Raw genomic sequence first — 13,227 nt, 5'->3', positions numbered from 1 at the left:
GACAACTTGCTGTATTTGTCCAGCTTCTAATCGACCAATCGTTTTCCAAGCCATGGATTACAGGATGTCATGTTGCTCTGCCATTTTTAACAAAATAATGGGTGGTAGGTGACACAAGTTTATAATTGAAGTGATAATTATGCACTGTGGAAGTGAGCATAACAAGCCATGCTTTTATATCCCCCACATGCTAATATGGCTAAGACACATTTCAACAAGTCTTACCATGTTTTTGTATGCAGTTGCATGTTCTACACTGTTGTATATTAAGAATATTTTAAAATATACGCGTTACATTTGTGAATTATTTTTATAACTTGCAAGAAAACCAAAATATCTCCTAATTGTTTTGAGCAGTATATTTCTGTGGTCCCTATAAGTTTACTATAGTGAGAGTACTATGACAATGCAACACAAATACTATGCTATTAATTAGTATCTTGTTAACAGTTTTCATTCAGATTGACATATTATTTACCTTTTAACTGTTTAAATCAATGTATCTCTTGGTTTTCCTCTGGGCTTCTTGCATACCAATCTCTGCTTTAAATATTTTCTTAATCTTCCATTTCCACTTTAAAATGCCTATGCCATGGATTAGCTCTGCTTCCACAATTTTAATGCTAATGCTAAGTTCATTTCTTATATCTTCATTTTTAATGTTCTGCCATCTGTACATTCATCACTTTCCTCAGAACTCGCATATTATAGTTTCTAGTCTTTGATCAACTGTTTTAATTGTAACCCAACTGATAGATCTGTATTTTAAAATGGGATTAATTTCTCTCCTATTCAGTGTATATTTATTCCACTAACTCCCTGTTTTCTAGTCAACTCTTTTAGCAAACTCAGGGACCATAGGAAAAGTTTATAAAGAAAGCTTAAACATTATTACATCATCCTAATTAGGAAATAATAATACTCATAGATAGTAGCATAGCATTGTACCTGTGAGGCTTTTCAGTAGCTTGACATAGTGAGTGAGTTTGTTATAGTGAGAGTCAATGGTATTATCTGCTAATGTGTCATCCTCACTGGAGATGCACATTATAAATCAGCATCGGATACAAATTACAACTGTGGTAAACACACAGTACCTTCATGTCGAAACAAGGTGCCCTCTAGCTCCTAGAAGGTGCCTTGTTAGGACATTAGTTCCTTTAAACTTTCTAGGCATCTACCAGTTTCCTTGTTCTTGTAATCTATCTTATTTTGGATGAAATCTGGAGGAATCTTTTGTTCTAAGTATTATGACTATGAACAATCTAGCCACACTTTTCGAAGGAACCTCTGTTCAGTAGGGATACCCATGCCATCTCTACTAACTAGTGCAGGGTCCTTTGGAAACACAAACATTGTGCATTAGAGCAGATTCCTTATGGAAAAAGTTTATAAAGAAAGCTTAAACATTATTACATCATCCTAATTGGGGAATAATACTTCCTCAATCTGCCAATCTTTCCTAGTTATTTATTTTTTAAATTCTAGAAATTTATTGTTCATTTATTATTATTTTACTGATGATGGCTGCAGGTAACAATTCTATTAATAGATTTAATTTTATGTTTTTCTGCCATATTTCTTTCATTAGGTTTACTTACATTCCTATTGAAAAAGATATAGTTTAAATAGTCAACTTGCATACCCTGATGTTGTAATCCTTAGGGAGTTACATAGAAATATTGTGTGTATGTGTTGTCTTATCATAGCAATTACACATTACATTGCTATATCATTGTAATGTATTACTGCTGTAATAGTGGCAGCCGTGTTATCTGTTAAGTTTTGCTTTGTACATGGTGGCATGCATGCACGCACAGTAGTTATGAATCTCAGAACAGCTATTACCTAGAAACAGGAATGCTAGTTAGAGAGCTGAGAGAGAAAAGAAAAGGGAAAAAATAAATAAACTGCCACATTGAATTCTGTGATCTTCGAAAATTTTTTTTTATATGGATCTTTATGTGGACTGCAGAGTTTGGTGGATAGAAGGAGAGGTGATTACAGGGTTGACACTGGGGAGTTCTTTCGCTTGGTTGAACAGCGGGAAGGAGTGATGACAAGAGGTCATCCCTGGAAGTTATGAAAGGAAACTGTGAGCAAGAGGGTGAGGAGTGGTTTCTTTGCATGGAGGGTGGTTGAACCATGGAATGCATCGCCTGATGGAGTGGTGAGAGCGAGAACGGTCAAGGAGTGGTATGATAGACTTTGTGTTTCTTAGGGGGGGAGGAAACTCCCCTCGATGAGTCTTGATAGATTTTGTGTTTCTTAGGAAGGACCTCCCACGATGAATCTTTTGACTCCATGGAGGCCTGAATAATAGTAGTAATAATTTATTTACTCATTAATTTCACAGCTGTGAAATTAATATTGAAGGACATAGAAAATATCAAGTCTTCATATATCATTGTGAGAAAATGAACTAAACTAGCCAAGAAATTCTACTGTTGTTTAATTCTTTATCCCAAAGGTAAGTGAACAGTTTGTGCATGAAGTATATCTTCATGACTAGGCTACTAGTATGTAGAAGCTGTTGACTTTGCATAATTTGCAAAGATATTTAATGTGCTTATGCTTGGTAAAAGATTAAACAAAAATATAATTTCTTTTCTAGTATAATTTACTTTGTAACCAAATAGAAAACAGTGCTACATTATTTTTTCTACATCATTTTAATCAATGCTGAAGTCATATTTTAAAATGACTTCAGCATTGATTTAACCAGCATCTGTGTAGTTCAGTGGAAGTGGCATGTGCCATTCACAGCACTAGACTGCCTGAAGAAAGGAGCATCATAAATACTCTTCTAGACACCAACTAGAGAAATTTTTTTACTAAGCTTTTTTTCGACCGGTGCCCAAGTTAGTCAGTCTCTGGCATGGGCAAGCAGGTTTTTTGTCTCCAGTAAACTCAAGAAAACTGACTGACAGCAAAAGCATAATGTTGAGATTAGGGACCATGAGATGGCAGCACTTTTCGCTGCCTCTCTTCACCAGAGACTATGTATAACTAGTGATAGGCTTGGGCCAGCCATCTCTGATACCAGTGGAGATTGAAATGAACTCCTTAGTCTCCAAAAGTTAGATAAGGATAAAACAGTCTTGCCGACTCCCCATATGGGAATAAAAGGCATTAGCTGAATTCATTGATTTAACCTTCAGTATCCTCACAGGTCTAACGTCAATTGATGTGATCTCAATAAAGGTCAAAACTGGACTTTATACTGACTATTTCTATAATGCCACTGTACACATCTGAAAGGAAGTGTGTTGTTCATTATGGTGACATGATGCGATTAATATGAAGTCTGCAGCATCTCTATACAAGTAGCCTTCGTCATGAAGATTCCTGCAAACTTTTCTGTGGAAACTTTGTTTGCTTACACTTGGATAAAGGATTAAACCAAAATATAAATTCTTGTCTAGTATAATTTAGTTGGAACCAGTCAGTTGGAAAAGCAGTTGTGAATATTAAAATTTCCAAGGAGAATGACTTTGTTATTAGGAAAGTTTGAGTGAATAAAATCAAGTTCATAATTTGATATTGGAATTAGCTTCATGTTTCAATGAAAGATGAAAACAAGAATTTATTAAGTATAATTTACTTTGGAACCTAGTGAAACTTATTACAAGTTTTGTAGAATGAAGTAAAGAGATTGTTTGCCAGAGAAGGTTTAAAAAAAAAAAAGTTAATAATGAATTGTTATACTCTGACATGGAATATCATAACAAATGTGTCATATACTAACGAAACAAATGATCACAATGTATATAACTGAGAAAAGTGAGATAAGTAGCAATCTAAAGAAGCTGCTGATTGTATTTCTGTTAAGAAAAACAGCTGTGATTTTAATTAAGCAAACATCACTAAGATTGGAAATTAGATCATGTTTAATTGTGAAATGAATCTGGATTTAGGAGTGTGCCTTTCACCACACACTTGATCTGTTTCTTTCTTTGATTTTTTATGGATGTTTAATTAATGTAACCAGAAATCAGGAAGGAATATGTAATAATGGATTCTGTACTAAGGCATACTTCTAAATAATTTCACCCAATTTCTCTACAGATTTTGAATTTGCAGAGTGGTGTCGTTGCAGTGGGTGATGAAATTCATCTACCACCATGTCCACCACAGCATTTTGGATTGTGTTCTGAGTAATGACGGTGTTATATCTTGATATTTGTTTGTCAGTTCATTTCTAGATAATTTCAGTCACTTATTTACACACAAGAACAAGGGATTATGAATCAACATTTACTTTTTATAAACATTATTTCATTTTATTGTTTTTAATTCATTATGTACATTTCGCAAAGTATCTATTAGATTTGTTTTTTGTGCACATTCAAATTATTTCACTGTGAAATAATTTATTTTCATTGGTATCATTCCTTATAAAAATTTTGTTGAGCCATCTCAGTTTTCATTTCCGTTTACTAAGTTACACGTGTAAAAATTAGTAAAATGTCTTGCAATGATACAAAGGAGTAACTATTTTGGCTTGATAGAATTTAAATGAAAGTTCAACACAATTTCAGGTACAATCATGTTCTTTTTTTATTTGCAAACCAGCTTGAAATTTTAGTAATAATTTTGCTCCAGCTGGGGAAAATTTAATGAAATTCAGCAGTTGGTTTAGTATATTGACTAAAATTGTTGATTCATCTCAGTAGTGGCTTTTAATTATATCATTTTAGTTGCAAAATAAAATTACGTGCCCCCAGAACAGTCTAAGTTTGTGATAATAAATATCACGGTTTAAGAATGCTATTGTAAAATGCAAATTTTTATATTGTCTTCGATCAATAATTTCTTTACTTGTTTCATTTGATTTCATTTAATTTTATAATAAAATAATGCTTAATAAGTTAAAATAATATCTATTAGACATTTATGGGCCCTGGATTGTGTATATTTCAAATTACAACAGGCTATTTTTAACAATAAGAAGTTTGAATGATTAACCCAGAAATAAGCTGAGGTTTGGAGAGAAATAATTTTACACACCAGTTAATAATTCTGAATGCTCAATTTTCAAACATCTAAAATTCTTTTTGGCATGTTGTTTTTCAAATCATTTTAGGATTAATGCATTCTTCCAGTTTAAAGCTGTCATGGTGGCAATATATATTTAAAAGAGTCTTTAGCATTATTCATATTTCTTTTACTTTATTTGCAGGGATCTAGATCACGAGATAAAACAGTTCTAATAGAAGCGGCACCAGGAAGAACAGCAGACTCTATTTTTGAAACAATTATTATTAATAAAAAGAAAGTGTAATTAAAATTTTCATTGGCAATTATTTATTTTCAATGTATAAATGAATTGTCTACCTTTTTTAAGAACATATTTATTCTGTGAATTAAAGATATGAATCATCAGAACTATAATTTCAAAAAGAAATCTGTGTCTGTATTTATTTTGGAATATGCTCAAGTCTTGTCCCTATTTAAATTACTCAAACTACAGAGATTTTCGGTAATATTAAAATTGCAACTTTGAATATGTGGATTTAACACCAGGAAATGGCTCATTTTGTAGAAATTAAATATGGAAACTAAAACTTCTGTGAAATAATGTTTAATAGATGCAGAATTCTAGCCTTAGTATGTTGACAGATAACAGAAGTACCTTTTTTAGAAAACATCATTGTAGCATAATAATTAAATTAAAAATAAAAAGAAATAAACACACACACTTATAAATAAGTGTTTTATATTTTATTTTCCCCAGATGGAAATAATATTTTCCATAAAGGAAATAACAGAAGGCTCTTTGATATGTTTAATTTTGGGTAATGTAGAAAGGCCTCACAGCTTTTTTTTACAGCCATTCTAGAAAGAAGGAATCTACTTTTGTGTAAAAGCTTTGTTATTTTCCAAAGTACTCTGTTTGATTGAAATATCATGTTCATCTAGGCACAGCTGCTCAGGTTCATGTTGGATATATGCTATTGGATATTTACGATCCTCCTGATGGGTAGCTGTAGATCCCCCCAGACTGTCTGAAGTAAGACAGGTCACAGGAGCAAGGGATTTGGTACACACCAAATGTGTATAGAATCAAAGTGGTAAAATCAGCATCAAACATAATGAAAAACTTCTTCATTGGAAGGCAATTTCACAGAGTTATGTGGACAAACTTCAAAAATGAAACTGGTTTGTGCTTATGTTGCCACAGAAGAGTCTTCTAAGAAAGAAGTACAGGAATTTTTTTAGTCATCAGAGAAGGCAACTGAAATGAACTTGTTCCAAAATTTTTTGAGTAGTTCTGCTACATATATGTTGGAATTTGAATAACTGCTTTTGGAGACTTTTTTTTTTTTGCAATTAGTACTATATCAACTTTTAATATCTAACCAAATTAAAATTTTTCTTTTTTTTGAATGTTTTTCAGTTTAATTTGCTATTTCATTCATAATTATGTTAAATAAACATTAACTAAAAGAAATGGCCTTGTCTGATTCTTTCCTTGGGACTTTTTGTGTCTTTATTATTATGATACTTATTATACATTCATTTTTTGTCTATATATCTTTGTTTGGATAACTTGAAGTTATTGAAAACAGAAACTGAACCCAGAAATTGAAGAATTTTATGAAATACTACAGCAAACTGTTAAAAGATATAATAATAATAATAAGAAGAAAAATCAGCTGAAATATAACTCAGAATTAGAGATAGATGTTGAAAGTATTTCCACTTGGTTACATTATAAATTAAATATGTCAGGAAATTATATTGTTGGTTTAATCCTTTATCCAAGTGTAAGCAAAGTTTGCACGTGAAGTAACTTAATGACTGGACAACTCGTATATAGAGGCTAATGACTCCACACAAACATCACTTTGCCTTAGTATCCCATAATACAAAGCACATAAGCCCAGTCATGAAGTTATTTCACATGCAAACTTTGTTTGCTTATCTTGGATAAAGGATTAAATCAAGAATATAATTTCTTGGTATCTTTAATTTATAGTTTAATCAAGTCTGAAAAAACTTTCAATATCTATCTCTAATCCAGAGTATTTTAGTAATAAGGTGCGACACCTTTTGGCTACTTGTATATGGAAATATGACTTCTGCATTATTTTAACCTTAGTATCACTTCTGGGTCTTACACCCATTGATGAGATCTGAATGAATGTTGAAACCAGTCTGGGTAGTGGCTCTTCCCATAATGCAAAGCATTATACATGTCTGTAAGGATATGTGATTTGCATTATGCAATACTAAGGCGATTGATGTGAAGTCAATAGCTATATACAAGTAACTTAGTCGTGAAATGACTTCATGAGCTAACTTTGTTTGCTTACACTTGGATAAAGGATCAAACCAAATATATAATTGATAGCAATAGCCAAGTGAAAAAACTTCCGTCCACCATTCCTAATCTAGAGAATTTTAATAATAAAGTGTTGACACCTTTTGGCAACTGGTATATGGTGATATGACTTCTGCATTACTTCCACCTTAGTATCGCCATCTCTGGGTCTGGCTCCCACTGACGAGATCTCAATAAAGGTTGAAACCAGTTTAGGTAATGACCCTTTCCATAATACATAGCATTATACATGTCCGCAAGGATATGTGCTTTGCATTATGGGATACTAAGGCAAGTGATCAGAACTTATACCACCTTTACCACGAGTTGCTCAGTCCTGAAAATACTTCGGTCACAAACTTTGTTTGCTTACACTGGGATAAATAATCAAACCAAATATATAACTGGTCTATTTAACATAATTGAGTATAAAAATTTTCCAAACTTTTGAGATAGTAAGGCAATCGTTATGATTAAATCTTGGAACTTGTATTGTGACCCCCCCCCACACACACACGTCGACTCTTAAGCATGTTAAGTTCACTCCAGTCTGATGGGTTAATGTCTACAAAATATATTCACTGCTCCTAACAGGATATTTCCCCCTTCGACAATAGGCATTCGACCAGGAGTTTATGAGGTCCACACTCCTCAGAGAAAACGTCAAAGAGCATTGACCTTTTCAGTTCTGTCAACACATCCAAGAGCATAACAAATAAGAAGGGGTTCAAAGCTGACCCTTGATTAACCCCAAATATTATTGGGAATGCACTGGTGGTTCTTGCTTTCCAATGTATGTGGGAAAACTTTCACATATATTGGAAGTTTTCCCACTTGGTTATACTATCAGTTAAAGATACCAAGAAATTATATACTTGGTTTAATCCTTGATCCAAGTGTAAGCAAACAAAGTTTGCACCTGAAGTATTTTCAGGACTGGGGCCAAGTCAGCAAATTTTTATCTGGAAGTAAGAATCTTTGCTCTTGATCCCAAAACAGCTATCTGGCTATGGTACATGGATGACATGTTTTACAGTATGGAATCACAGAACCAGAGCTCCATTTATTTTTACAAAAAATTATCAATTGAAATGCGAATTAAATTTTTCTTTTGTTATGCAAATTAAATTTGCATTAGAAAAAGAAACATCAGGTGGAATTTCCTTTTTTGACATTCATATCCTATGTATCCATAATGGATTGCTTTCTATTATTGTCTACCAAAAATCGACCTTTACAGGACACTATATCACAATACATCAGCACACCACCCATCTCAGAAATATGGCATCATAAAATCCTTAGTGACGAGAGCACATAAGACTTTTTCCGAAGGGCTGCTCAAACAGGAATTGGAAACCATTAAACAAATAGCTCTACTAAATGGATTTAATCCAGGAACAATACAAAAAACAGTGAATGCCACTCCAAGACAACATCTAAGAGAAGTAGAAATACACAAGACTTCCACACCTGACATCAAAGGCATCTTGGAATGAGTTGCAAAGAGTATAAAACAGCAACTTATCGCTACCTTCAAACATGTTAACCAAATTCATAATCTGTTACCCTCTCCAAAAGACAACTCTCAACAGTGATGCTACTTGGAGTATTATTATTATTCGTGACATCTCCAAGGAGTCTGAAGACTCATTGCGGGAGGACACCTACTGTGCAACTCTCCGTCTCCACTACTACTACATAGAACCTTACTACCACTCACCTACATCAACGGCATCTACTGCCCACAACCACCGTCACAGCTAGTATTTTTTGTCTGTAAATTGCGTGTTCTGAAGGGCCGATTTGTATGTGTGCGGGATGAAAAACCCAACTTTCCAGGAGAAAAAACCTTTGCTACCTCCGTATGAGATCAGCTAACTTGCCTTCTATTGAAAAAGTCCATATAAAGATTCCTACCGTATACTGTCCCATGTTTATGAAATCTGTCATATTACAGGCAAACAGGAAGTTGGCCTACAAAGCGTATTTCTGAATATCAAGACCACATCTGGCTTATAAAACCACTGAAATCAGGCTTGGCTCAGCATGGAATTGAAAATCCAAACCATAGGATCAAATGGGAAAACACTACTTTTACACAGATATGAAAGCTATTCAAAGAAATTACTGAAGTTTCATAGACCAAACCTTAATAGTAACGATTGCCTTACTATCTCAAAAGTTTGGGAAATTGTTATATTCAATTATGTTAAATAGATTGTTCCATTTCAGCCCTATAGTTTTAACTTAAACATGCAACTGCTTGTACAAAGGTATTCATATTTGGCACACATGCTGTACTGTTTTATTGCTCAAATTCCCATTTAAATGCATATACAGGTAACCCTCGCATAATGCAGTACTTATACAACGCGATTTCGATATAACACCGTTTATAAATTGTAGTAACCCTTTATCTTTTCATATATTTTTCACCGTGCGACTTTAAAATCAAATTTTATCTTCATTAAATTTGCATCTGTCCGTATCGTGGATGTAGCATATGGTGACAACCTCACCACATGCCTCTCTGGCTGAATCAATCGGGGTTTTCTTCAAGGCTTGCCACTGAATCTCCAAGGTTGGGTTCCTGTTCTCAAACTCTTTTCATTTTTTCTTCAATAATCTTTGTGTATTTTAGTCTACAGTTCACATTTGAGAGCTGCTCAACTTTTATTTGCTTTAAAACTTTCTTAAATGTTATTCTTTTCAATATGAAATTCAATTTTATCCTGCTCAAGACTAAACAGTGATTACTTCCAATTTCAAATCCTCTGTACACTGGTGTCCTGCACCAGGGAGAAAACATCACTATCAACAATAACATAGTCAATGAGACTTTTCTTATTCCTTGCCTCTTCTGTACATGTGAATTTGTGCACATTTTTATGTTGGAACATGGTGTTAGTAATAACCAGTCCATGTCCTGAGCAGAAATCCAACAGGTATTTGCCATTAATATTAGCTTTGCTCTTTTCTCGAAATTTTCCCAAAATATTTTTGTATGTTTTGCTTTAAGAAAGCATTTAACAGTCTGGCTATGAAAGAATTGTAGATACCACCAAAATTAATTAGATTAGTAATAACGATGGAAAAAGCAAAAGTTAAAATAAATAATAAATTTAGTGACCTCTTCGAATTTAATACAGGTGTAAAACAAGGAGATGCACTATCAACAACATTATTCATCATAGGTTTGCATCATGCAATTAAAGATTTAGATCAAAGAGAGACAATTTTTAACAAATCAAGTCAATTATGTGCTTATGCTGATGACATAGTCATCGTGTCAAGAACTAAGAAACAGTTAATTGAGGTCCTTTCCTTCATGAGGTGTATAATGAACTGGAAAGAAAAACTAATGATATGGGATTAGAGATCAATGTAAATAAAACTAAATATATGATGATGTCAACTTCAGAAATAAGAAAACCACAGAATTTACCATGCCAGCTAGCACCTCTAGGTCTGCCTCCCACTGATGAGACTTCAACAGAGGTTGAAACCAGTCTGGGTAGTGACCCTTCCCTTAATGCATAGCATTATACATGTCCGTAAGGATATGTGTTTTGCATTATGGGATATAAGGTAAGCGATGTGAAGTCATTTGCTTCTCTATATGAGTTGCCCCAGTCCTGAAAATACTTCATGTGCAAACTTTGTTTGCTTACACTTGGATAAAGGATTAAACCAAGTATATAATTTCTTGGTATCTTTAATTTATAGTACAACCAAGTGGAAAAACTTCCAACAACGACCACTACTCTTTAATTTGTATATTAATGATATAGGAGAAAATTTCAAGGACATTCAGTTATTTGCCAATGATGCAAAACTAGGAGGAGAGGGAATCCTCTCCTCAGATTACTTGGAGGATTAAGGCTATGCTTCAGCCACATGTTGACTCGTGCACAGATTTGGTCACCTGCATTTCTTGGGGATCAGGAGGTGGTGGACAGGATTCAGAGACGAGCGACCAAGCTGGCGACAGACCTCTGGAATGTTCTTTATGAGGATAGATTGAAGGATTACTGCATGATAAGTTGATAATCAAACTAGAACACATAGGGTTGGATATTATATTAGTGCATTGGATTGGAGATTAGCTGTCTGATAGGTACCAACAAGTTGTGTATGGGGCAACAATATCCCAGAAGAGGAAAGTTACTAGTGGTATGCCTCTGGAGTATGTTTTAGGGCCATTGCTGTTTAACCTGTATGTTAATGATATTGGGGAAGATTTGAATAGAAACATACAGTTGCTTGCAGATGATGCAAAGTTGGGATGAACTATGAGGAGTAGAGCAGATGTTGTGGCCTTACAAGAAGACTCGAATAGACACGGGAGCAGAGATGCCAGTTCATTGTTACAAAATGTAAGGTTTTAAAATTTTGAAAACAAAGATGGGATGTAGAATTTACTCTTAGTGGGGATATATTGTTGGAGGTGGAGGAAATAACAGATTTTGGGGTGATGGTGAATAAGGATCTAAAATTTAGAGGATGTATTGTGAGGACAACACAGAACAAATTCTAGCAATGATGCAGAGGACACTGACTTGTAGAAGTAAGGGGATTCTGATTCCATTATATAAGACTCTGATTAGGCAACATATGGACTACTGTACACAGATGTGGTCACCTGATTTTCAAGAGGATGACGACATGTTGGAGAGGGTCCAGATGTGAGTGACCAAAATAGTTTTTCATCTCTGGGATGACGAAATAAAGAAAGGTTGAGACGATGCAATTTGCATAGTTTAGTGAATAGGAGGGGTGATATGATAGAGAGATACAAGTTGTAAATGGTTGTAATAGGATTACATTGAAGAGGTTTTTCATATGGTAGGAAATTGAGGGAGAACAAGAGGTCATCACTGGAAGCTCTATAAGGAGGGTGTGAGTAAGGGAGTGAAAAGTTTTTTTTTTGCATGGAGAGTTGTGAATGATTGGAATGCATTGCCTGAAAGTATGGTATCTGCAGAGAATTTGAATGGTATGATTTTGAATTTGAGTGGCATTGCATGATGAGCTGTGTGTGTGACAAAAGGGACCTCCTTGATGAGTCTGTAACTCCACAGGATCTTAGGATAATAATAATACACCACATTTTTGACATAAGGGACCTTTATAATGTCATTAGGTCTAATATGTTAATGGAAGATGGGATGGAATTTTTCTTGGGATATATCTCATATAATTATTTGAATTTCAAATGGAATTGTGGATTTAATACAAAATGGGTAATCATCTAACCTCTATAAATGTCAACATATTAAGCAGGGAATGTGATATTTATTCAGAAGATTCTTATAAGAAAGTGTAAAATGTAACTACATTCATCTATTTATTTTTATAGCAAAATAGACAATTTCACTTTGATTAGTCAACTTCTAATATAATTTGTTCTTTCATTTCTCTTTTATGGGAATTTTTTTATAATGTATATCATAAAATCTTTATATTACCATCAAGGTAAATATCATAAAATCTTAGAAATTTTATGGAAAGTGAATTTTTATAAATGTACTAACTGAAAACACTCCAATAAATATAAAAGTTTAAATTCTATAATTTTCTTATATAAACTATTTCAATAAATATTTTTTTTAAAAACACATAACTTCACTGTTACTTTAGATGTTTTATTAGCTATTTTTCATGTAAATTTGATTTTTATGTGATTTCAGGTAATTTTTTTTTTTTTTTTGTCAATTGCAATAAACTCTAGATACCAAATAAATATAAAAATATATCACATTTCTGACTAATTAAGAGTAGAGAAAATGCAAATAAAACAAATGAAAAGTAATAAATTAGCATTATGAATATATTTATTTATTATAATTTGCTGCTACTGCTTTTTTACCTAGCTTTTTAACAGGAAGTCCAGGAAA

General features: G+C 33.4%; 1 protein-coding gene across 2 annotated transcripts in view; it reads left to right on the top strand.

Annotated features, from left to right (window-relative positions):
* Positions 1-5,407, top strand: part of LOC150098196 (UPF0235 protein C15orf40 homolog) — a 101,787-nt gene extending 96,380 nt beyond the window's left edge. For both annotated transcript variants that reach the window (XM_090406437.1, XM_090406438.1), the window contains one exon: positions 5,183-5,407. In XM_090406437.1, coding sequence (XP_090262563.1) covers positions 5,183-5,284 — 102 coding nt within the window. In that variant the 3' untranslated portion in view covers positions 5,285-5,407. The remainder of the gene's footprint in view (positions 1-5,182) is intronic.
* The last annotated feature ends 7,820 nt before the right edge of the window (positions 5,408-13,227 follow it).

Source organism: Typopeltis vanoorti, chromosome 16 (assembly GCF_054136105.1).
Source record: "Typopeltis vanoorti isolate ZY-2024b chromosome 16, IOZ_Tvanoo_1.0, whole genome shotgun sequence".
Classification (NCBI taxonomy): Eukaryota; Metazoa; Arthropoda; class Arachnida; order Uropygi; family Thelyphonidae; genus Typopeltis; species Typopeltis vanoorti.
The sequence above is the reverse complement of the archived record's forward strand: the minus strand, read 5'-3'. Positions and strand labels throughout refer to the sequence as shown.